The 27,356-nt window shown below is 31.9% G+C and overlaps 1 protein-coding gene across 2 annotated transcripts; it reads left to right on the top strand.

The window, feature by feature from the left end:
• Positions 1–1,426: 1,426 nt before the first annotated feature.
• On the top strand, positions 1,427–25,873 carry LOC124439931 (scavenger receptor cysteine-rich type 1 protein M130-like). Of its 2 annotated transcripts, none has more exons than XM_046990228.1 (29): positions 1,427–1,612; positions 4,497–4,820; positions 4,922–5,044; positions 5,166–5,288; positions 5,363–5,686; positions 7,521–7,844; positions 9,271–9,393; positions 9,622–9,744; positions 9,828–10,151; positions 11,536–11,658; positions 12,978–13,100; positions 13,195–13,518; positions 14,190–14,312; positions 14,525–14,638; positions 14,745–15,068; positions 15,214–15,336; positions 19,682–19,804; positions 19,920–20,243; positions 20,414–20,530; positions 20,600–20,722; positions 21,465–21,583; positions 21,662–21,729; positions 21,817–21,956; positions 22,222–22,331; positions 22,832–22,893; positions 23,144–23,304; positions 24,414–24,713; positions 25,138–25,271; positions 25,609–25,873. In XM_046990228.1, exons 1-29 carry the CDS (start codon positions 1,441–1,443, stop codon positions 25,699–25,701), a joined length of 5,088 nt encoding a protein of 1,695 aa, XP_046846184.1. In that variant the 5' UTR covers positions 1,427–1,440; the 3' UTR covers positions 25,702–25,873. The 2 variants fall into 2 exon arrangements, with proteins under 2 accessions (XP_046846184.1, XP_046846185.1); XM_046990229.1 differs by having other exon boundaries at positions 1,428–1,612; positions 14,745–15,065.
• The last annotated feature ends 1,483 nt before the right edge of the window (positions 25,874–27,356 follow it).

Raw genomic sequence — 27,356 nt, 5'->3', positions numbered from 1 at the left:
ACATTACTTTTATTAAATGTAATGCATACAAACTCTTATACAGGTCCTTGACTACATGTAGAAAAGTGCAGAATACAAATGGCATTAAAAAGTTCCAAAAAAATCTGTTTAACTGGTGAATGGTTTTAAACCTCTCTCAGTTTAGTGGTATTTCACAGTCACCAATATGACACTAGCATGGTTAAAACAGAATATTGTTTCTACAGGGTGTTAAAAGAAGACTTGTAAAAACTTTTGTTATTTAGTTATTTAGAAAATAGTTTATTAGACGTGCAATGGTACATCTGACAGTAATATTGTGGTTAATAATAAATATTTTTCGAATGAAAATTTTAATTTTGGCTTAGCTTTCAAATTGCAGGTTTTGAATTTTTGTTTTTTGTTTTTTTTTTAAATTTTATCAACTATCCATAAATGTCAGCATTAATGCAAATATGAATAATTGATGAAGGTTTTAAAAAATGACATTTAGAAAGAAAAACCCAAAAATGACGTACGATTTGGATGCCTATTGTTCGCGTGCGCAAATCTCCAAAACTTTGTTAGTTGGATAAAAATGAGTAGTATTTTAACCGTATGTGTTCCAATTGCTTTTGACCTTCTTCATTTGTGTTTGCAAGCTATTGCTATAAGCAAAAAAAATGCTTGACACCGTCTCGAAGGTAAATTTTCAGTTTGGCTTTATCCGCTCTTTTCCCAGACAGCGTAACCCTGTCGTGCTATTAAGATCATATGGTAACATCTTACTTATTTTTGCCCTTTTTGCAGCAAAGGACTAAGGTCATTGTTAAAATTGACACATCTCTTTTATTTGTAGAATGAAACATTTTGAGTCCGAACAGGATCATCTTGGAACAAGATTAGTTAATGTTGCGATATGTGCAGCTGAATTCAAAAGTAGATGTTGGCAAATGACGTCAACACTCCAGGTGGCTCCGTTTTTGAATTAGGTGTGTATAAAAAGTACTTCCCCTTTTTGAAAACTAATTGTTTTACATTAAACCTTCAAATAACGATGAAACATTTATGCATAGTTGAAGTGACTTATAGTTACCTAAAAATAATACTAACTCTGATGTAACTCAACGGACTAAAAAATGACCAAAATGCTTATCGCTCACAGTTGGCGTAACAAACAGACATTTCCCAAGTAAGGCTCCACCACGTATACGACTTTTGATCGTTGGGCGTAGCATTATTATGATTTCTTAAGTTTTGTTTTAATTTTTCACTTTCATTTTCATTCAAGTTCTTCATGAATGTTAACATAACATTTCTTTGAAAGATATCCCTAGGAAGCTACAGTTTGTATTATCAAGGAATCTTGCATCTTAGTCTGTTTGAAACACTTTCAAACTGACGCAAATCTGTTTGCCTGATTACATATGTAATGACATACTTTATATATTGATCTGCTTATAAATGTGTTTTTCCCGACGAATGTTAATGTCGTTCGTTTGTTTGAAGTTCAGTCAAGCGTTCTATAACAGCCGTTATCAATATAAATCAATTATGTTTATTTGCTACCCTTCCAAGTTACTGGTCAATGAAATGGCTTCTGGTAGACTGCTGGTTTTAACTCTTGTTTTCATGACGATTGTAAAAGCAAAAGGTAAGTTAATAGACTCGACACTTTAATCAAATGTGTAAATGGGGGATATTTAGAGTAGGATTTATTAATATACTCTAACAAAGTTAATGGTTTGAGCCCAGGAGTGTCGTTACATTTATGTAGATACAGTTTGTCCAGATTAATAGAGTCCTGAAAGTTAGTGTTAATGTATTAAGAAATTATAGAAATAAGAATTTCAATGATGATGAGATAGTAAAAAGTCCACGGTTAACTCGTATGCTTGTGAGTACAATGAGTTGGGTTTAATTAATTAAACATTTCTAACCATTTTGTCAAAACAAGATAGCAGAAATATGAACAAAAATTTTTACAGTACCAAATAAGCCATTTGAATTTTAGTAAAAACTTCTGTTTCAGGAATGGAAACGAGTTGTTTCTCTCCAGATTCTTTGATGACCAACACTGTATTAGTTCATTTCTAATCTTCAAAGTTGTCTATCCTTACTACAACCTTCTATGCTCTGCAAATTTATCTTACTCTTTACTTTATGTCGTCAATGGACTAATTTTCTCGTAATTTTTTTGTGATATAATCAATGTACAACATTACAACATAACCGATTACCTTAACACAATTTTGGTGTACAAGTATAAGTAAGAAGTGCCAAACGCGACCAAAACTCGCTAAGCAAGAGATAATTGCATTAATTGATAATGTGATTGAAAAAATTAAATAAAAATCTTCCATAGTAGCTAAAAACGTTATTTTTGTGGAAGTTATGAACAGACATTCACACTTTGATTAGAATTGTTGAGAAAAATTAAGCACACGTGCACCGGAACTACACTAACCTGTGACATCGAACTAAACAAAGAATTTATGACGTCTTTTCATGCATTAGCATAACCAGGAACATTGAAACACTTAGGTAGTAATGTGGTAAGGCATAAAACAACGAAACTGATTTTTTTTCAATCTATGTCAGTTTCAATAAATTGTTGAATTTTTGGCGTTTGTGATAAGTTCTTGCATTCGAAAAAGTACATACGAGAAACAACGAAAAATTTGCGATCGTAAATTCGACCTTCGGTCTCGGGCTTGCTTTGATCTGCTCTTAAGTTCTCCCAAAGGTCTCCTCGGTTTGCATAAGCCTTTGCAAACACAGTAAACATCTTTTAATTCCTAAATAATACATGGATAACACTTTTCAACAATATTGGCAAAGTCTTTAATTGTGCTCAGACAGTGTACTCCTCTGGCATTGTTAATGATACATAATGAACAACATAGAATTTTCCTTATATATAAGCGATAATTGTGAAATGATCATAAAAATTCAGGTAAGTAACCGGATGTAAAACTGGTCTTTTATCAATGAACTCGGTGGTCAATGAAAATATTGAGCATTTCAGCCTGCATGATAAAAACTCCGATCCATTGGAGTCTTGGACGAAATATTGTGACAAAAGAAGTTGATGTTCAACCCACAGACGTCAAAAACGTTGTGACAAAGTAATAGAACAATTACCATCTTAGGAACAAACAACTGTTTCGTATTTGAATACATTATGAAGGGAATTGGCGTTTAAGGCGATGCAAGTTACTGTATCCTCCTCGTTTAAAGGAAAATTGAATAGAATGTTGTTAATTGTAATTGTTTTACTGCGGGTACGAGAGAAAATCTTAATCTCTAGATGTTATCAGCTATGCCAAACTATAACGCTTGGACTCAAGAATCTCAGAGAAAAGTATTTCTAGTTCCACCGACGCTATGGCGTTCCCTTTGATTGGGAACGCCATAGCGTCGGTGGAACTAGAACAGATTCATTCAGTGCTATTGACTAAATTTTTAAGAGAGGGGGGGGAGATGATTTCTTTACGTGACTGTAGTCATGAAATTGTAAGAAATGCGTGACGTCATCATATGACATTATCATAGATGTTTATAACGTTTAACTGAAATAACTCACAAATAACGCATCATAACTCATAAGTCTTGTCATACCGCGTATGTGTGACGGGGCTCGGCAGATTAAAACTTATAACTCTGTGAGAAAATTACTTTGCTACAGTAACTTATGATTTAAAAATGATGGTCTTTTATAAAACTGTCACGATAACATCACAACATCATGAATAGTTATATACTGAAAATACTATTACTTTATACACTACTTGATTCCTAGCATTCTAAAACATTAGTGAGAGCCTCCCAAAATAACGTTGCTAATAATCTAACCCTAATAAAAAGTAAATATTTATCAACAGGTTAATATGTTATGCAAATAGAAACTAATATTTTATCACACCTTATCCTTTTATTAATTAACACGTATCATGTATCTTATTATAAATTCAGTATTGTAAATAATTTTACTTCATTCTTTTACTGAATATTACTTAATGTAAGTCGAAACATGTTTATAATAAAAAAATTTGTCGTTTATTTTAAATGCCAACAAATAGAAACATTTAAAATGGAGAATCGAATTCAGATGATTTGATTTTCCATATTGTGTGATGATCATAAATGTTATTTGCCTGTTTAACTGTAATTTGTAAGTGCCTGTAAATAGAAGTTTAATAATTATAGTCTTCTTGTTTTAAAAATATTTCTTTTTAGAGTTTTATTAAATAACAGTTGAGAAAATAGAAACTGTTAAACAAAAATGTTTTAATTTTAAAATAACTTCTCTTTCAAGATGTCCCAAGATTGTCAATCAGACTTTAAGGATCAACAAGCTATTGAATTCGGATTTTGCGTAATATTAAGAAGTCTTAAAAATTTAAAGAGTTATAGACTCTTTAAGTTCTGATGATTTTTTATGTATCTTTAAGCTTTTCGCGATTTATGGTCAGACTCTGTCGTTATGTGAACTGATCAACGTACTCAATACATAAAGTTTTTTCTGTTGTTGACAGACGAACCTTTACCTGTCAGACTACAAGGACCAAAGAGTTCCAGAGGTACTGGTCGATTAGAAATATTTTATGAAGGAGAATGGGGTACAATATGTGATGATCATTGGGATTCGAAAGATTCAAAGGTTGCATGTCGTCAACTTGGTTATAAAGTTGGTGTTAGATTGCGGAGAGGACGTAGTTTTCGTAGAGGAACAGGACAAATATGGTTAGATGATGTTTCTTGTGTTGGCAATGAAACAAGTCTTTCAAAGTGTTCACATCGTGGTTGGGGTAAACATAACTGTGATCACAGTGAAGATGTTGGTCTGGCATGTTTAAATGGTAAATTTTGTTTAATTATTATGAATTTTTTAAACACCATTTTTTAAACATTACAAGATATATCTATATTTCTGCAATAATAAACTGTTTTTCACAAACAGACTTCGATGAATGCTACTTGGAATTGCACAATTGTAGTAGAAACGCTTTATGTACAAATACAGAAGAAGGTTTTACATGCATGTGTAAATCTGGTTACACTGGAAATGGATTTCTTTGCACAGGTACAAAGGTTTTGTTAAAATAGCTCAAAATTATTGTTCAAACTTATTTTATGATACTGAATACGATTTATACAGTTTTTTTTAAATAACTAAAGATTTCTGCTTTCTTCATTTATTCAAGACATCAATGAATGTTCTCTTGCGGTGGATAACTGTCATCAAAATTCTATTTGTATTAACACTGACGGTTCATATTTATGTAACTGCAATGATGGTTATGTTCGAAATGGAACTTTTTGTTTAAGTAAGTTAGGAAAGAAATTTGGCAGTAATTAGCTGCTCTGTTGTTATAACAACGTTGTCTTTATTTTTTTTTAGAACATCCTCAAACTGTAAGGCTTCAAGGACCAAAGGCTATTCATGGCATTGGTCATGTTGAAGTGTTACATAATGGAGAATGGGGAACAATTTGTGATACGAAATGGGATTTGAAAGACGCTGAGGTTGTATGTCGTCAACTAGGTTACGTAAGTGCATACAAGGCTTTAAGAAGGCAATATGTTCCCTATGGTAGAAGAACAACTTGGTTAGATAATGTTTATTGTAATGGCAAGGAATCAAATATTTCAAGTTGTTCATTTGGAGGATGGAAAGTCAGCTTTTGTAGTTCGCGCAGGAATGCTGGGGTCGAATGTTCTAAAGGTATGAGAGTTTTATATTTGTCGTTATTTTATGAAAGAACATTTCAATTTCTTTAGAAATGATAATGTCCAAGTACTAGAACTTCTGGAAATCTCAAAATTCACCTTAATAGGTCACCTTTCTCCGCTTTCTCCTGCTCGGGTAGCGGGTCTTTGCCGGAGACCCAGTTCTATGAGACTTCTCCAGGCTGCTCTGTCCTGGGTATCCTCTTCTTTGATACCACATAGCTGCATGTCTCTCCTGATGGTATCCTGATTGCATTCACCTTAATAGATTATTACAATTAAAAGTTGGCTAATAATTTCTTTCGTGAAACAAAGCAAAACAAAACAAAACAACTCTTCGTGTATTTAGCAAAAATGATTTTTGAGGAGGTCTGATGGCCTATCGAGTAATTAGTGACCATAGATAACAAGGTCTAATAATTTTAAAGCAATCAGCGCCTTGATTGACATTTTGTTCTATGAGCCAATCAGAATGCGTTTAATAAACAAAACAAAACAAGCACAATGTTCAACGAAGTTGCTGCAATTCGTTATTATGTTTTTTTTTGACAAAATTACGTTTGCATATGGTATAGTGAGCTTTTCTCTTCAATTTTGCCGCTGTAATTTTTTAATTTTTTCTACGTAAATTGCAAAATATTTAAGGTCAAAATAAGCTATCTTTTGGCGTGTTAATTATTACACGTTGTCAAATATAGAACGTTTATTATATTCTATGAAATGATCGGAACTTGTCGCATTTTATGAATAAATATGATCATTTTTTCAAATTTCGACTTATTTCAGCAATTATAATCACAATTTTCATGTAATTTGCAAATAATGTGGAGACAAAGAAGCGTTTAGTGTGAAAGTCAGAGTGGAGTATTGAATTTTGTGACTTTATGTGAATTCTGTGATGTAGTGACAATGTTTAAAAGCTCTATACTGGACGTTGTTTGTTGTTATGACTGAGACATACAAGATGGAAGAATAGCTTGAGTGAGGGAAGACCTCTCAAAATGTTAAAACTTAAAAACACTGTGAGATTGTTTATTGCCAACAACACTTTCAAATAAGAAATTCTTTTATAAGTGACTTGTGTCTGATATACCGTATAGGTTTCTCTCCTAAAACGTTTATAGGTGTTATAATATATATCAAATATATCAAGGTTTCTTTGAGACTCAAAGCTCTGATTATTCATACCAAATTGGTTTAAAATCCTGAAGAGTTAAATGGTGGATAATTTAGGCATATGTAATGTAAAACCATTTAGAATTTTGTATTCGAAATGTAGCCGAACATATTTGAAGCTGGGCATCAAGAATATCTTTTTAAATTTATTAGAATCTCTTTCTAGGTTTGATAGATTACTAAGTATAAATTTAGTTTTGCAAGTTTATGTTACTCTGCTTTACCACTTCAGGTAGCTCATTGAACTGAATATAATTGAGAGGCTTTTATCTGCTAAAATTCAAAACCAGTAATTTGACTAGTCCAAATCTTTCAACGCACGGTGAAAGGAAAGCTTATTTATGACGATAAGTTAGAATGAGGGATTTTACCCCCAGACACACCAGTCTTGGTAGCCTTCCAGGTATTTATTGATTTCAATGAGATAATTCAATAGAACTGCCACAGGATTCCGAGCTGTGGTCAGAGACTGTAAATTCCACCTGTTACCACAGCTAATCAAGTTGTAGGAAAGACCAGGATTTCGCCTGCTGCTGATTTGTAAAAATACAAATGATAAAAATTTTTTGGTATTCCTTGTTTGCCTTGCCAATCGTTGTAGTTTATGTATGTTTTTTTGTAAAACAGCATTTTTCCTTTCTATATGTGCACAGACCAACCTCCTTTGATCAGACTTAAAGGACCAAGAAGTACAAAGGGATCTGGTCGTGTGGAAATATTTTATGATGGAAAGTGGGGAACAGTTTGTGATGATTACTGGGATTTAAATGATGCTATTGTTGCATGTCGTCAACTTGGTTATCAGTATGCATCTAAGGCTCTAAAAGGAAATGATGTACCTAACGGTAATGGAACAATATGGTTAGATGATGTTGATTGTACTGGAAAGGAGATGTATCTTTCAAGTTGCTCACATGGAAAATGGGGAATACATAATTGTAAACATTCTGAAGATGCTGGTGTTGAATGTACGAAAGGTAAATATTATTATTTAATAACATCTTGGTTTGTAAAATAAGTTAAATCACTTACAACTCTTATTAGGGCAAGTGTCACATCCGGCACATTGGCGCTCTTTGATTAGCTAAAAAACATGTACAATAGGGGTAATTTTACAATTAAATACAAACAAACTTTGTAAATCAAACAGTAAAATGCCAAAAAAAAACACACAAGAAAATCTTATGCAATTGTGAGTTAAAGGAAAAACACTGAAGTTTCTTTATCCAGTTTCAAACAGTTTTTTTACTGATGAAAACTAGAAAAGTGAAAGCCAACCCGTAAAAAAACAGCGAGGACGAGAAAAAAGAAAGCAAGCTTCTTTCACTTCAAATAATGCCATGTAATGCACTATTTCCTAATCTTGCTTTCTCCGTCTTTACTGAAAAATATCGGACCTCAGTCTTTTTGTACAAACCTAGCTCTACGGGCTCGGTCTTTACAAACACCTCCAAACACCTCCGTCCGATGTTTCTCCGTAAAGACCTCGCAGCACGCCGCTCGGTTAATAAGTGCTTAGTAACAAAACGAAGTAAAAGGTGAAATTGATTTCTTGTTTCTGCAGACACGACACAGTGAATTTTAATAAATTTTCCATCGTTTTTGTGTAGCCTAGACTTGAATTAATAAGTCAAAAGAATATTTCCGAAGAATGTTTTGGTGCAATTTTCTCCAACTTGTTTCGTCATGGTTTAATATAAACAAAAAGTGAATTAATTGCAAGACTAGGGATCATATGTCAATTTTGCCGTAACGTTTAACGATTTTAATAAAGGTTATATCTTATATAACTCCCTGCTTTGCTTAGTGAAAGCGAGCTTTTGCAAAGAGTACGTCATTTTGTGCGCAAAAATATTGTTGTGAGTATATTTTGACCAAAAACACGTAGCCGTCATTAATTTGAGTCCTATGAGTATATAATGTTTTTTTCAAAACTTGTAGTCGTGACAACTATGTCTTTTGAAGCAAAGAAAGTCCTTATACTTTTTCATTTTGTAAGAAATTAGTTTGCAATACTTTTTGAGGCTTTACTTCAGTATCTTTTTTGAGCTCAGATGTACATTTAAAACGAAAATATGACCTGCTTTACATCCATGAATCGTGGATGGAAAGTCTTGTGTAAACAAAGTTGACGAACTGTAAAATATGTACTACAAATATATGTATAATACATAAAATGTAAGATAGCGAAGATTTTTCTCCATAAAAGGTTCTATATTTTCAAGAAATATATATCCAAATTAAGCTATCATCTTTAACAAAAATTTGCTTTCTGCCTGACTAATCTGTAACTACGAGTTTATATTATATAAGGACATTTGTTATTTGTTTTGATAAAAGTAGCTTATCTTTAGTGAGTCATTTCAGATATTTTATCTTATGTACTTTGTCTTGAACATATAGTTTTGAATGAATGCTCTAAATCGTTACACAATTGCATCTCTATTGCTCGATGTATTGATACAGTGGAAAGTTTCAAGTGTGAGTGTCGCTCTGGTTATACAGGAAATGGAGTGTATTGTAATGGTAAGTTGTGATTAAAAATCAATGAGAAACTTCACTGCTCATATATTATATAACTCCAGAGACAAAGTTTTCGGATAATGATTTTGAGCCATTTTATTGAATTATTCATTTCTGTCCCTTGTCAGTTACGGCGTTTTGATTAAACATATTATTTTAGTACTATCTTTGATTTCAGTGTCATTTTGGGTTAACATATAAATTTTTTGAAACATTGAGCTAACTTTTTAGATATCAATGAATGTTCACTTTCTACTGATAACTGTCATGAAAATGCAACGTGTCAAAATACACCGGGATCATATTCATGTACATGTAAATCTGGATATTTTGGAAATGGAACATATTGCACAGGTAACCCATTACCATTTAATTGCATGCTGCTACTTTTCTTATGAAAAAGATCTGTTTATGCTTTGATTTTTATCTTTGAACAGACAAACGTCCTCCTATTAGACTTCAGGGACCAAGAAGTTTAAATGGAACTGGTCGTGTGGAAATATTTTTTGATGGAGAGTGGGGAACAATTTGTGATTATGGCTGGGATATAAACGATGCGAAAGTTGTTTGTCGTGAACTTGGTTATAGATTTGCTGCTAGAGCTTTACAAGGAATTTATGTACCTGATGGTCGTGGAAAAATATGGCTAGCTTACGTTTGGTGCCATGGCAATGAGCAAAATCTTTCCAGTTGTTCACATAGCCAATGGGGAAGTAAAAATTGTCGACATTATGAAGATGCCGGTGTTGAATGTTCTGAGGGTAAATATCATTCGACATTGATAATGCATGGTGCACACCATCCCAAGGAGAATATAAATATGGAGAGAAAGATTGTGTGGATATTGAAAGAAAACAATAAATTATATTGAAGAGCTGTGGTAGTTTATTGAAGACTTATAGGAAAGTAAATGTTTTGAAACGTAAGAAATGAAATGGGAAATAGGAAAAAGTCCAAACTGTCAACGGTTAACGATAATGTTAATATCTTAACGCACACTTTTTATTCATAATATAGTAAATAGCCGCTTAACGCACAGTGCGGGCAGCAACACACAAAAATTAGATGGCAAATAGAGCAGGCAATAGACATAGTACAGACTATAGCTTTGTAGTTAGTAGTACAGACTATGGTACAGACTATAACATAGTAGTTGGTAGTGACAAGTAGAGCAGGAAATAGACATAATACAGACTATAGCTTTGTTGTTAGTAGTACAGACTATAGTACAGATTATAACATAGTAGTTAGTAGTGACAAGTAGAGCAGGCAATAGACATAGTACAGACTATAGCTTTGTAGTTAGTAGTACAGACTATGGTACAAATTATAACATAGTAGTTAGTAGTGACAAGTATAGCAGGCAATATATATAGTACAGACTATAGCTTTGTAGTTAGTAGTACAGACTATAGTACAGATTATAACATAGTAGTTGGTAGTGACATGTAGAGCAGGCAATATATATAGTACAGACTATAGCTTTGTAGTTAGTAGTACAGACTATAGTACAGATTATAACATAGTAGTTAATAGTGACAAGTAGAGCAGGCAATAGACATAGTACAGACTATAGCTTTGTAGTTAGTAGTACAGACTATGGTACACATTATAACATAGTAGTTAGTAGTGACAAGTAGAGCAGGAAATAGACATAGTACAGACTATAGCTTTGTAGTTAGTAGTACAGACTATGGTACAGATTATAGCATAGTAGTTAGTAGTGACAAGTAGAGCAGGCAATAGACATAGTACAGACTGTAGCTTTGTTGTTAGTAGTACAGACTATAGTACAGGTTATAACATAGTAGGAAGTAGTGACAAGTAGAGCAGGCAATAGACATAGTACAGACTGTAGCTTTGTAGTTAGTAGTACAGACTATAGTACAGATTATAATATGGTAGTTAGTAGTGACAAAGCATTATCAATAAGAAAATAGAATGATTCTATTAATTAAGAAATTAACTGGGGTTGATTTCTTTGTAATAAAAATTAAATTTCCTCATAACAAATTACTCTCCAACACTTTAATACATAAGGAAGATACATGTTATTTGTTTTTATCCTGTTTTTACAAACTTTTGACAAAAAGTAGCAATTCTTTCTGTGAAATAATTCAGAAGTTTCATTTCACCAATATTTAGTATTGGATGAGTGTTCTACATCACGACATAATTGCATCTCTATTGCTCGATGTATTGATACAGTGGAAAGTTTCAAGTGTGAGTGTCGCTCTGGTTATACAGGAAATGGAGTGGATTGTAATGGTAAGTTGGGAATAAAAATCAACGAGAAACTTATATATTCTATAATTGCAGAGACTAAGTTTTTGGCTAATGGTTTTGAGCCATATTATTGAATTATTCATTTTTAACCCCTTACAGTTTTATTTTTACTCATAATTTTTTACCGTAAGTGTGTAAAAGCATTATTGATAGAGCTCATTTAATAAATACGACAATTTTTTTTAAAATAAAAATGTTTCAATATCTCATGTGCTATCTTCAGTATATAAGAAAGAGTATTATGTATGTGACAAATATATATATGAGTAATATGATACAGTGATACAATTTATACAATTACTAGTAGATTATAAATATAAATATTACGATGAAATAGTGGTTAGAATTAATGATGAGCGTATTATTAGGATGAATATAGTGTTAAAACGAAAATCTTGAATGTTGAGATTAAGGTTAGTTTGTTAATGTGAAGTGGTTCTTTGATTTTAAGTGCAAATGTAGTATCTGCAGTGTCGATGATTTTAAAGCAAGAGGGTGAATAGCAAGTTAGTTTTGCATGAAGGTGATTTTAAAAGGTATTGATAGGGTATGTGAGTTTGATTCTGGAGGACGGAAGTTTCGGCATAAATCCACAATCGAATAGGATTTAATAGAAACAGGGATAAGACTTTTGAATGAAAACTAGTTTTTGGTTTTGAAAAACTACTTTTTAGTCAAAGATCCTATCCCTGACTTTATTAAATCTACGTATGGTGATATACCAATTCTATTGCGGGATGTAATTCCCGATACATTGGCGAAACTTCCCGTCACTTGTCCTCCAGAATCAGGGAATACACCACAACTGACAAAAACTCACATATCAATCGACAACTTTTAAAATCACCTTCATGCAAAACTAACTTATCATTCAGCCTCTTGCTTTAAAATCATCGACACTGCAGATACTACATTCGCACTCAAAATCAAAGAAGTACTTCACATTAACAAGCTAACCCTAATCTCAACATTGAAGATTTTCGTTTCAACACTATATTCAGCCTGTAAATACACACATCATTAATTCTAACCACTATTTCATTGTAATATTCATTTTTATAATTTACTCGTAATTGTTTAAATTCTATCTTTGTATCATATCACTCATATATATATTTATCACATACATAATACTCTTTCTTATATACTGAAGATGGCATCATGAGATGTTGAAACATGTTTTTTTTAAAAAAACTTGTCGTATTTATAAAATGCATTTAATTTTTTACTGTTATAAAACGTAAATTTTGTTGTGACTCCTTTTCCTTTATAATTTTTGTAACATTGACCTAACTTTTTAGATATCAATGAATGTTCACTTTCTACTGATAACTGTCATGAAAATGCAACGTGTTACAATACCTACGGATCTTATTCATGTACATGTAATTTTGGTTATTTTGGAAATGGAACATTTTGCACAGGTAACCCAACATTTTTGTGACATGTTATTGCATACAGTTACTTTTACGTTAAGGAAGACATGCTAAAGAATTTTTATCTTTTGTTTTTGAACAGACAAAAGTCCTCCTGTTAGACTTCAGGGACCAAGAAGTTTAAATGGAACTGGACGTGCTGAAGTATTTTATAATGGAGAGTGGGGAACAATTTGTGATGCTGGCTGGGATTTACACGATGCAAAAGTTTTTTGTCGTGATCTTGGTTATCAATTTGCTGCTAGAGCATTACACGGAATTTATGTACCTGATGGTCGTGGAAAAATATGGCTTGATGACGTTGATTGCTATGGCAATGAGCAGCATATTGCAAGTTGTTCACATAACAGATGGGGAACGCACAATTGTGAACATTTTGAAGATGCTGGTGTTGAATGTGCTAATGGTAAATATTTTACAACTTCGTAAATAAAAGCAGTACTGCTTATTTATAATTAATCCTTATTACAAAAGTGATTTTTCCACAAAAAATCGACTCATTTTAGTTGAATATTTATATATACTTCTTTAAAACACGAGTTTTGAAACGTACTACGTAAGAAATATCACAAATACAATTTTAACATTTCAATAACGTTTTTTAGTGCTGTTATAGAGTTGCAGCAAAATTTGCAGAGTGGCATGTAAAAATTTAAGTACTTACAAAATCATCCATTCATTTTGTTGATGAAAGCATGTTTTGGGTTTCAGTTATTTATATTATGTACGTAGTCTTTGGATTAATTATTGATATTGTTTTGTAACTGCAGTTGGTTTAATGGTGTAATGAGTTGTTCATAAGAATTTGATAATACTCTTTGTCATTAAAGTGCAAGCAATTTTTGGTGAGCGTACACTAACTCAGGCTTTTTAAGCTTATGTGAGCAGCCTGACATTACCTGTTTATTTTCAATTTAATGTCCAACACATGATTTTGCTTCCACCTGTCAAGGTCACTTCTTTATATCACATGACGATATAATCAATATGTTTTGTATTATTTTCACAAAGTTTTGACGAAAATTGACAATTCTTTTGGTGAAATAATTCAGAAAAATTAATTTTAACAACATTTAGTTTTAGATGAATGTTCTTTATCAGGACACAATTGCCACTACAATGCTCGTTGTATTGACACCAAGGAAGGTTTTAAGTGTGAGTGTCGTTCTGGTTACTTAGGAAATGGAGTGAATTGTTATGGTAGGTTGCATAAGAACATTAGCGATAACTTTGAGTAACTCTAGAAATTTTTTTTTCCGAAAGAGAAAGTTTTTATTGATGGTTTTTGAGCCATTTCTTTAATAATTTGTTTTTAACTCTTTAAATTTTTTGCACTTTGATTTATTTCTTTAAAAAACGTAAATTTTGTTGTGATATGTTTTTCCTTTTGTAACATTGAACTAACTTTTTAGATCTTAATGAATGTTCACTTTCTACTCATAACTGTCATGAAAATTCAGTGTGTCATAATACACAGGGATCTTATTCATGTACATGTAAACCTGGATATTTTGGAAATTGCATAGGTAACCCGACACCATTTAACTGCATGCAATTACTTTACTCATAAAAGAGATCTATTAATACTTACTTTTCCGAAAACCAAGAACTTTGATTTTAATTTTTTAACAGACGAACGTCCTCCTATCAGACTTCAGGGACCAAGAAGTTTAAATGGAACTGGTCGTGTGGAAATATTTTATGATGGAGAATGGGGAACAATTTGTGATGATGGCTGGGGTTTAAGTGATGCAAAAGTTGTTTGTCGTCAGCTTGGTTATAGAAAAGCTAAGAGGGCTCTACAAGGAGGATCAGTTCCTGATGGTCGTGGAAAAATATGGCTTGATGATGTTCTTTGCAATGGTCATGAAAAGTATATTTCAGATTGTTCCCATAACAAATGGGGAAGACATAATTGTGGACATTCTGAAGATGCTGGTGTGGAATGCTCAGGTGGTATATTGTTTTTATAAAGCATTTGTGTTGAATGGAAATTAATATTAACATATCTTACAATTTTTTTATAGCTCATACTAACCTTCATAACAATCGAAAACAAATTTATTGTCATTTGCAAATTAGTTTCAATTTTATCTTATAGAATTCGATGAATGTACTGCAAACGTACACAGCTGTAGCATTAATGCTGAATGTGTCGACACTGTACAAAGTTTTAAATGTATTTGTAACCCAGGCTTTACAGGAAATGGGAAATATTGTAATGGTAAGTTTATTTTGAATTCTATTCTTCGTCAGCCAAAAGATGGGAATTGATTCGAGATAGTGCCTACTTCTCACAAGAACCAATATAATTTTTTTTCTCAAAGCTCATATTGACAAGATTAAAAGTCGGTTTTTCTGAATGTTTATGGCAAGGTTCGGCACCTTGATCAAATTGAGAAAATTTGAGAAAATATCATTATTGTATACCAACTGCGATATATTTAAATAGGCCGTTTTTCTGCGAGGGACTTGAAAATCAGACAATGTGAAAATGCTACCCTTATCTGACCTTCATACAAAACAAAACGTACTGTTTGCATTGATCTCAGTCAATAAATTTTAAATGTTTTTGGCCTTAAGATGTGAATTTCAAGCTGCTCTTATACTATGTGGTTTATTGGAAAAGCTCATAAGAACATAATGACAAATACTTATTGTTTTCAAAACAGAATAAACACATCTTCATAAACATTTATTAAAGCAGGTCTTATGAAAACATATTGTAACGTATTGCACATGCCGTCTCTTATCAGAATATTTGCTAACATGATATTAAATACCCTAAACTTTGCTTTCTACAGACATGTTCTAACACAAAAGAATTATGAAAAATATATCAGAAAACATGTCTTAGTAGAACATTCTCTAAATAGACATGAATATATTATTAACCTATGTTTTAACAGAACATGTATCATGTACTGTCAAAAAGTGTGCGATGGCAGAACATGTTTCAAAAAGGCCTCTGGTGTTATGAAAGACATCAATTTTTGCTTTTCAGAAATCCCCTTGCTTTTCACTGTGCATCAGTTTTCCCCATTTCAGGTATGCCTCTGGTGTTGCAACTGACTGCAATATTGTACTTTTAGAAAGGACTTTGTTGCTAACCATGACATCCCTTGTCTCCTTTTAGAGAGGCCTTCTGATGTTCATCGTGACTCATTTTCCCCATTTCAGAGGGCCTCACATGGTGACCATGAGTCAGTTTCCTTCTTTCAAAGAGACCTTTTGATGGTCACCGTGATTAGTTTTTCCCCATTTAGAGGACCTCTAGATGATCATGGTGACTCATTTTTCCTCTTTCAGGGAGGCTTTCTGATGTTCACTGTGACTCATTTTTCCCCTTGCAGAGAGGCCTTCTGATGGTCACCTTCACTCAGTTGTCCTTTTTTAGAGAGCCCCTCTGATGTTCACAAAGAAATATTTCTCCTGAGTAAGAAGGCCTGAAAAGAAAAATATTTATTTATGTATTTACACAAGCACTGTGCAGTGAACGTTTCAGTATTTACACAAGCACTGTGTGTTATCAACGTGATATATTTTTCTAGGTTTCATCCAAATGAGTTTTTTAATGTAGTCATTCACATTCACAAAGTAAGTGTTGAATGAAATTGGTTGTAGACGTGTTCCTGGTATACTCTGGTTGATATTTGCCATAAATTTAAAATTACATTGTGTTTCGCTATATTTCATATTTCCAATAAATATCACATGAATAGTTGGACGCCTCTGTTAGGCAAACAGGTCAGTTTTTTTAATCTAAAATATTGAAATGATTATTGAAATGATATGTTGATTGTGTACAAGACGAGTTGCCCTTTTTTCCTTCCTTCCACCTTTCAACGAGACATCATAATATATAACTACATCAATCTAAATTTGCATCGCTCTTGCGTAGCTCGATATTATCCGGATTTATTATAGTTCTCAGGACTTTGCGCTGTCCGTTTCCCTCACATATTTTGAAACTGTTGCAAATTGGCGGTAAATTGGTTAGCAATTTTGAATTTGGTCGGTGTGTGCAAACGTTGTTCAGTTTTGTTTGAATATATATGTCATAATTGGACAGAAATCGAAAAAAAAGAGCAAGACGGACTCCTTCGTTTAGACTGATGATAAGTTTGAACTCTTACTGAAAGTCACACTAGATTTTAAAATATCCAACGCTATGTAGAAAGTCGATTGGAATCGACTGAAGCAAATTCGACGACATTTTAAAGACGCTATAATAATTGCCAGGCAATCTTGGTCAAAAATATCCGAATTTACCGTCCACACGCATCCAAATTGTTTGCGGATACGAAAATTTTTTCTCCAGAGAGCGGATTCAAAAGTTTCCGGATAACCCGCTCAAATATCCGTATGCGTCTGGACGGGGCCTTATCTAGATGGGTGTGTCACATTTTAATTCTTTTGTATCTTAAGTTGACATACTAATCAATTCATCAAAGTTACCCAAACGTCAAGGCATTTAGGGTATCTTTCCTAATGAATCTATAACTATCCGGCATTCAGACTTGCTTCCATGTGACGAGTAAATTTTACTACAGCCCAACTTTTGATTTTTTGTTTGAAAGCCAAAGCTTTTTTTAGATCTTTTAATTTTTTGATTTTTAGTCTGCATGTGTGCATTGCTCATTGTCTAAAGATTTATTTATCAAGGTGTACAATACAATCGAAGCTTTTAAGTACTTTTACTGTCTGCATAATTATATGGATACATTCCGCAAATGAATTTCCTTGAAGACAAAAATTATGAAAATTGGCAAAGGGAGTACACCTCTTAATTCTGAACGAGGCAAAGCGATAAGTTTAGTCGCTGCTTTGTTGATAAAGCCAAAATGATTTGCCGTTTTTTTAGGAATTAAAAGTTTAGCAAGTGTGACGAGATATTCTGTCACGTGCTTAAAATAATTGTCACTGGGTTGAAAAAATCTTTGCAACGAAAGAGTTAAATGTTGAAGGACAAGTTGTTACATACTTTAAACAAAACTGTGAACTTAAACATGTTCTTAAACTCATGTATCTTTTTTTACTTATGACTGCAATGACATTTGTATAAACCAGAGGCTTAGTGGGAATGCAGAAACGACTAATACATCCCGTTGCCTGGTGTACTTAATGTTTATCGAATTTTCTAAAATTTTAGTTCGAGGCACAACGGAGTTTGGACTTCCCCACTTCAAATTAAACTAGAATTTAAACACTTTTATTTTCTTTACACAAGCGGGAAAATTGAGGCATTTACGAAGTGCTCTCGTCTCTTCGATTTTCTGAATGTTTTTACATTTAAATTAACCATAAGATGCCAAAATACATAGACGTGGACAAATTTTTGCGAAGTTTTTATGAAATGATAGTTTTCTGAACATTTTTAACTATATGACACAATTCAATGAAATATCTTAATATACAATTAGACTCATCTTCTTATTCGGTTTTGAAAACAAAAAAATTAGTGAATTTTCTTGTACTTATCTGTTAATGTTACAGGTTTCAGGGAATGAAACAGTCTAGATTTGATTTGCTTGCTTGATTTTGTTCAATAACTTTTGATGATGTTAGAGAAAAATCTAATTGTGGTTGTGTAAAATGCTTGTGCAATATTTTGTACTCCGACAGGTGCTGTTATTGATTGTACGTACGAGCAAAGTATAAGCAAGAGAAAGTAAAACAGCTGTTTGTAAAAATGTCTGATTTGAAGGAATTCCCTAACTATAGAAAATTGGCTACAAAATAAAAATTTGTTCCTACATGGAACCGTTTATCCATACAGTGATACTTGAGAAAAAAAATAAACAACTGAAAGACGAGGTTTAAAGCAAGTTTGAGTTATTTTTCTTCTACTACAAGAATGGAGAAATCCTTGCTATGAAAATTTGCTTTGCTGAGCTATTTGCTAGGAAAAACGAGGATTACTGCCCTTCGAGTCGTGATCATCTGTTAGAGATATTCGACAAATCCCATAAATCTTAGTATTTTTGCTTGGAGCTTGCTGCAATAATTGATGCAGGATGTGTTTTGTAAATGCCATGTATTACTTACTGGGAGATAGACCACTCATATTTACTAGTTATTAATGACTTTTGGTTTTGGCTTTTTCCCCATGCAGTAGCATTTGATCACTATTCCTAAACTTCAGCTGTTAATCCTGAAAAAGCTGGTGAAGATTTTCAACTCTGCTGATAATTTATTTCACAAGCAAAAATATGTAACACCTGCCTGGCCTACACATCTAACAGCAGACATTTATAGTGCTAGCATTTAAAACTACACGTCCCTGCTGCCCTGTGCGGATTCAAAACCCTAACAGAAACAACAAATATTGTGTTACTTAGTTTCTTTAGGTAATAATGTTGCATCGCTTACGAGGTAATCCGTGCTAAGTCATATATCATTAGTATCTTGTATAGATTTTCCATTACCTCGTATTGATTCCAATCTTTCAAGTCTGTTACAACCGTAAGCTAAAGTAGTAGTTGAATTCAGAATTTTTTTTATCTTTTTTAATTAAATTTTTTGTTTCCATCTACATTATCATTTTGCATTTTTACTTTTATTTGTAGACATCAATGAATGTTCTCTTTCTACTGATAACTGCCACCAAAACGCAACATGTATTAACAACAAAGGATCATTTTCGTGCAAATGCAACTTTGGTTATTTTGGAAATGGAATCATATGTTCTGGTAAAGGTTAATTTTTAGAAAGTGTTTAGAAAAAATAATTTCAATGTTTTGATGATCATCTATAAATAATGTTTTTGAAATCCTGAAACATTAAGTTATTTTATTTATTAACAAGACCAAGTACCTCTTCTAAGATTGGAAGGAGCAAAAAGTAAAAATGGTACTGGCCGTGTTGAAATTTTTTATATGCAACAATGGGGAACAGTATGCGACGATGACTGGGATTTAAAAGATGCTGAAGTTGTTTGTCGTCAACTTGGTTATGATTATGCAGTAAAAGCTCTACCAGGAAGTCATACATCACATGGTCATGGAAAGATATGGTTGGATGATGTTAAATGTACTGGTAGTGAACCAAATTTAGCAAGTTGTGTAAATAACAAATGGGGAAATCATAATTGTGAACATCATCAAGATGCTGGTGTGGAATGCTCTAAAGGTAAAGTTTTCTTTATCATTGTACTTATAATTCATGTTAGATTTGTTGTTTGTCATAAAAAATGATGAAAGTCAATGTTATCAGCTTTAAAGATTTTAACCGTATTAACAAGCAGTTGCATATCAAATCATCACTATATCTTATAAAATTAAATAATAATTTTACATTAGATTTTGATGAATGTTCTCTTCAGTTGCACAACTGCAGCAGTAATAGTCAATGTATAAACACGATGGGAAGTTTTTCATGTTTTTGTAAATCTGGATATACAGGAGTCAATTGTACAGGTAAGATGCCTTCAGCAGGAACAGCATTCCGAGAATTTCTAATCACAAAATGTTTTGTGTCATTTGTAGACATTAACGAATGTTCTCTGTCTATTGGTAATTGTCATGAAAAAGCAGCTTGTTTCAACACAGAAGGATCTTTTTTTTGCAAATGTAAGCATGGTTATCTTGGAGATGGAACGTTGTGCTCAGGTAGGCATTGATCTTCATGACTACGCTTTAAATAACTAAAAGAACTACTTTATATAATATTGCACTGTTGACGATATGAAAGTGATTGGTAAGTAAATGACTACTTTCTATGAAGAAATTATGTAGATAAAAGTGATTTGACATATTTGATTGAAAAAACAAGCTTTTGTTTTGTTGGTGGAACTTGTAGAGAAAAATATCAAATCAAGTTTCACAAACGCTGCAAAACTATAAACGAAACATTTTGGCTGTGGAAGTCTTATGGTACATGTACCAACATAAAGGCTATCCAAACTTTGTATCTATTGAGTGAGCTTTCTTTTAGTTCAATGGCAAGTAATTAAAATTTCTTTAAGAAAAGTCTTTAATCTTTGACTCGAATGTTAGCGTAAATCTACTTTTAATATTAGAAAAGGGTTTTCTTCTTCTTGCCATATTAAACATAAGTTTACGTATTAAATTTCCTAGTGAAGCTGTGAGTTTGTCTATGCCTGGAAACCATATTATTTTTGTTAAGAATTGTTTGGTCTTCACGATGCGTTGAACTATCTTTATAATGTACGGTTGGCTTAACTTAAGACTTTTTTTACGTAAAGTTTTCAATGATTTCAGTTTTCTTGCAGGTCTTAAAATATAAGTCATTACGCGATTTCTTTAAAACATATTTTGCCATTCTAAGCAGTGATTTGATTTCACGAATGCTGCATTTTCTGGTGAAATCATTTCTTGTGTGACTTTGCAGAGAAAAATGACAAAAAGTACATGCTTGAGATTCGTTTGATAAATCACAAGTTTTCAGAAAGTTTATTGAATTCATCTTCCCACGTCTACAATAACTTGAAGAATGAAATAGAAAGAGAGGTAAATATTCTCTTGTTTTCAACTGAGAGTTGAAGTTTTGTGCTTGTAGCAATACAAAGTTTGTAAATTTTTTTTTAGCTCAACAATATATTCAAATCGTCTGATACAAGTTTTTGGTACATTGATGCAAGTGTTCTTGGATTTCAGTAAGTTGAGATTTAATGTTTGTTTTTCTTTTGTTTTCATTTAAATGTTTTATTCTTGCAATAAACGATAGTATTTATGCTTCATAGGAAAGGAAGTACAATTGTATCTTTTGTCTTATCCTTGAAACGTCAATTTAATCTCGATCCTCGTGAACTTGTAAAACAAATAAACAAATTTGACTCAATTGCTGGATACAGTTTTGACAAGACTTGCACAAGATTGAGAGGTATTTTAAGTAGATAAAATTGGTTCTAAATTATAAAACACACTTGCCAAAAACATCATCTTGTAAATTCATGATTTGAGTTACGCAAAGACAAGATTTAAAACAATATATCGATTTTATTTCAAAATTATTATCACTTGCTTACCCTTTAATTCTCAGTCGATCGATTGTGTGTATTCTCTATTCTGTAGTACAAATTTTTGCTGTGTAGATGAGTTTGCTAAAGCAGTGCATGGTGAAAACGTTTTTTTTTTCTATTTTTTAGCCGTTGATGTTGAGGTGGAAATCAAACTTTCAAATAAAACTTTAGACAAAGATGTAAAGAACAAATTTTCATTGGCTTATCAGAAATTGAAAGAAAATGTTAATACACAGGTATAATTGCAGAGGAATTATAATTGAATGGACGAAAATAACACCATAATTGTCCAAAGAATTTTACAGATCTTAAACTGTAAGATCTGGACAAAATTTAGTGTTGTTGTTTTTAGTTTGTTGTTCTTTACATAAACATTTGGATGTGTACTTTGATTTGCTATATTATTTACCACAGACTAGTAGACGAGAGCATGTATTATAGCTGTCATATACTTGCACATTTTTTTTAAAAAGAGTTTTTTGTATCACGTTTATCCAAAGTTTATTTCGTGATCAATCAATAAATTATGTCATCGTTGTTTTTTTGGAATATTTGACGTTGGATATATCTCCATCGTCATTTCTAATACTACGTATGCATAAACTAAAATATATATGGCTGTGTATATTGATGTTTTAAAGGTTTGATAAAACTAAATTACAGTTACACCATTAGCAAATTGTCGATGTATCTGCTTTTATCATGCAAATTGTTGAGAAATAAATTTTTCATTTAGTTTTACAGATTTTTCAACAACACACCTGGATTTAATGATGTGGAAATTTTAGAATTCAATGAGTGAGTACAAATAGAGTTGAACTTTTATAAAATAGCGAAACATTTTAAGTAAACAAGAATTTTTCAAATTGAACATTTTTGGGCATTCCTTTTCTATCATCACTACATACAAGTGATGAAACATATTTATTTTCAAACGGATTTATAGCAAGATATGTGAATACAAATATTAAACAAATTACAATATAGTGGAGAAAAAAATAATGCTTGTAATGTTTGACTACAAATGTGTTGTTCGTATGCTTTGCAGAAATGATGGTATCACAGTGAATTTTGCAGTCAGTTTCTATAAAACACCAAATGAGACAATAGATGTTATTGCAGTAAACGTTGGTCGTAAGATTATTAAACAGTTAAAAACTGGTCACATTGGCGATGTCAATGTCAACCCAGAATTTCTAAGATTAAAAGGTAAACATATTGTACATTTTTGTGAAAAACGAAAAACATGTGTTCAAGAAACGATTTCTAGAGTAATGGAAAAAATAACCAGTTTTTTACAGAGATTGTGTCATTAAGTTTTTAAATAAAAATTTGTCGATAAATATTTTGCTATTGTTTGAAACAAAATATAATTTTTTTCATTTGTGTAATTTAAAATCCTCAAGGAAATAAACAAGTGTAAGAATAACCATTAGTTTTGTACAATAAACTATAATTTCATATTTCTTTTTTTACAGTTTAATATTTCATTAAGATTTTATATTACACACTTGAGAACATTCATTTTTTTGTTTCAAACACAAAAGTATTTGTCAATAATTTTCTGTTTGTGAGGACTTATTGACACATTCTTTGTACATTTGAATCATTGTCGTAGCCAACGAACAATATTTGGTCTTGTTTAAAAAATTAAATCAAACACTGAATATAGGGAGAAACCCTTTATTACGGGCATTTGAAAACAGCATTTCTGGCTTTTCGAAGGACATAATGGTACATATGGCTTTGAAGACCACGCCAAACGAAAAATTGACATCAACAATATTTCACACACCCACACGATAAATGCTGCTTGCATGTAAATGATGTTTTATATTGCTAACTCACATTATTTGAAGCCATTGTAAATTTGAAAAAATAGCACATAAAACACAATAATATCACACTTTCATGAACATTTAGGAACTTAAAAGAAGTACAGAACGCAGAAGTGCCTGTTTTAGGCGTCATACTTTAACCTAACTAAAATATTGTCCTTGTTGCAAAATTATAACTGATATATTGCCCAAGTATTCATGTAAACGCTATTTAATTACTATTACATTTTTTGGAAAAATTTTATAGCTAATATAATTCCGTCAAAATGCAATCGTAGAATTTTGTTTTGTATTCCAGCATTGATGGATATTATTGAATAATAAGATAAATATCTCGTAAAAATTTAAATATGACAAACATTTATCGCAAAAACATCCAGGATACAGGAGAAGAAAACAAATTTTCTTTTTTACATAATTTTGGTAACTGCAATGTTTACAAAATTTGATCAATACTTGCTAAATTTCTTTACATTTTAGTTCCACCTCCTCCTCCGAGGAATGTAAGACCCTCTCAAGTAAAAGAGACTTTCATTTATCTGGAGTGGGAACACCCAGATCTGTATCAATATTTTTCTATTCGTTCATACTACATCAAGTATCGTAAAAGTGGTAAAAATACATGGCTCAGCAAATCTTACAGCGCTGATCTTGCAACGAAAATGCAACTGAATAATTTAAAGAGCAATACGATCTACGTAATTAAGGTGGTTGCTAAGAATGATTACAGTTTTGGAAAAGAAAGTGAAGAAATAGAAGTAAAAACTTTAAAAGAACAAGGTGATTTATTTATTTTTAAAAGCCCATAGAACTGACGTGTTTCATAAATATCTGGTATCTATAAATGTCTGACAATCAAGAAATCCATATTTATCTTCATTTTTCAAAATATTTTTTACTAGAAAGATAGTTTAATAAATCTTTATAATTATTATATGAAGGAAATGTCAAATAAATTGTGAATGCAGGAAGAGAATAAAATTATTTGCATTGCAGCTCTAAAAATGCATCTTGATCTCCATAACATGCAGCCAAAATGCAGATAAAACGTCCTAATCAAAGCTAACTCCACATCATTGAGCAAAATATATAAATTGTACTGTATGATTTTTAAAAATTTTCGTCCATTTGTTTTTTCAGCGTTGCTATGTTTTTGCAGCAAAAAATACCAGAAAATATCATTTAATAAATTTGTCTTTTCTAGGAATGTCACAGTGGTATTATCTTGCTCCAATTATTGTCGTTGTCTCTTTAATTGCTTTAATCGTCATTATATATTTGGCAAAATGTACGACTTCGAAAACAAGTGGGCATCGTAAATTTAGCAATGAAGAAAAAGTAAGACACGTTTTCAAATATTATAAAATTGTATATCATTTGCTGTTTTACTTGAAGTAAGTATTGCCTTGTGTATTTTTTCTTATCATACACGAGTTTGAAATTTATGCGCAACAAGCTGGTGAAATAAAAATCATGTGCCTAAAATTTCCGAGCACCTGATTGGACATGTAATTTTCTTCACTAGGGAAAAATGTTGTATCTCCATTGCGATTGGATATACCATTTTTTCACTAGTGACAAAATGCATATCAAGTTATATCAAGTTTTATCACTTTTTATGGCTTGTTTTTTCGAGTGGCAGTTCAAATGATTATTCTTTTGTGATGTTTTTTAGAAATTTTTTGAACTCACTGAAGTGCCTGAAACAAATAAATCGTTGAGTTCAAGCGACACAAATATGGAGACGCCTTTAACTGCTAACGTTTGATGATTTTTTTACGTTTTTGTTAAGTTTAACTATGTTTTTGTGTCAGAGTGATATGATGAAAACGGTCGACATGCTTACGTTGTGATTGTTGGAAATTATCTTTGTTTTTCTTTATTATTTTTGTGGAATTTATCAATTTATTTTGTTAATTTACTGCAACCAAAATTTCTTATCTAGTTGAGTTATTTCATTCAGTTCCTCTTAATAAAATTAGTATAAGTATGGTGAACAAAGAAATTTAAGTTTGCTTCCCTCTTTTACTATTCTTGACTTGCAATTCGGCCATGTTGTTGGTGGTCTGATACAAAAGAATATTTCATCAGAGTTATTGTTGGCACCAGCCTGCGTGGGCGAGCAACATTGTTTCGCAAATCTCAAGAGAATGGTTGCAAGTCAAGAATTTATTTCTTTAAAAACATGTTATTGCATAGAAAATATATTATTACTATGTCACTTTAATGATAAAAAAGTTGTGTTCTTTTATGACTTATAAAGATTCACGATAGATCGTCATTGAGCTTTCTCCGGGGCTTTAATTTTCTGGCAGTAAGGTCGAATTTTCGTCATCTACAAAATTACATTATATTTTTACTGCTAATTTTGAATAAGTTGAAATCTAAAATAGTCAGTCTCAAATGTAAAATTGAGACTGACTATTTTAATGAAGGTTTTTTAAATGAAGGTTTGGTGAATTTAAATTGAATTGTTGATTTTTAAGGTTACGTTTACAAATTTTGTTATTACAGTAAACACAAAAAGTAGTGACTATTTAACAATTATATAATAACCAGAAAAATTTGAGCAATTTCATTGGTCGAGAGCTATGATCTATAAGATGACGTACGAACGGAATTGACGTCACAGAAAATTTGATGTTTATAAAAACAAACAAATGGCGGATATATTTAAAAATTTATCGCAATACCTCCTTGAATGGGAAAATAAAGATATTCACAAAGACCCAGTTGAGCAAAAAGAAAAGAAAATAAACTATAAAACTAAACAATCGAAGTTTCAGGAAAAGAATGTTTTACACCAACAAACGTTAGTAATTTTTGTGACAAGAGAACAAACCTTTCTTGTGTGAAGTGTGTGAAATATATGTTCTTTCTATTGAGTTCTATAAGACCTTATAGAACTCAATGGTTCCCCCGTCATGTTTCTCACGTGAGCATTTGGTGAACTTTAGTCTTTTGCTTGAAAATTGGTGAACTATAGCCTTTTGCATGAAAATTGGTGAACTTTAGTCTTTTGCATGAAAATTGGTGAACTTTAGTCTTTTGCATGACAAATGGTGAACTTTAGTCTTTTGCATGACAACTGGTGAACTTTAGTCTTTTGCATGAAAATTGATGAACTTTAGTCTTTTGCATGAAAATTGGTGAACTATAGTTTTTTTGCATGAGAATTGGTGAACTATAGTCTTTTGCATGAAAATTGATGAACTTTAGTCTTTTATATGAAAATTGGTGAACTATAGTCTTTTGCATGAAAATTGATGAACTTTAGTCTTTTGCATGAAAATTGGTGAACTATAGTCTTTTGCTTGAAAATTGGTGAACCATAGTCTTTTGCATGAAATTTGGTGAACTTTAGTCTTTTGCATGAAAATTGACGAACTTTAGTCTTTTATATGAAAATTGGGGAACTATAGT

This window comes from Xenia sp. Carnegie-2017, unplaced genomic scaffold (assembly GCF_021976095.1).
Source record: "Xenia sp. Carnegie-2017 unplaced genomic scaffold, XeniaSp_v1 HiC_scaffold_2, whole genome shotgun sequence".
Lineage (NCBI taxonomy): Eukaryota > Metazoa > Cnidaria > Anthozoa > Malacalcyonacea > Xeniidae > Xenia > Xenia sp. Carnegie-2017.
The sequence above is the reverse complement of the archived record's forward strand: the minus strand, read 5'-3'. Positions and strand labels throughout refer to the sequence as shown.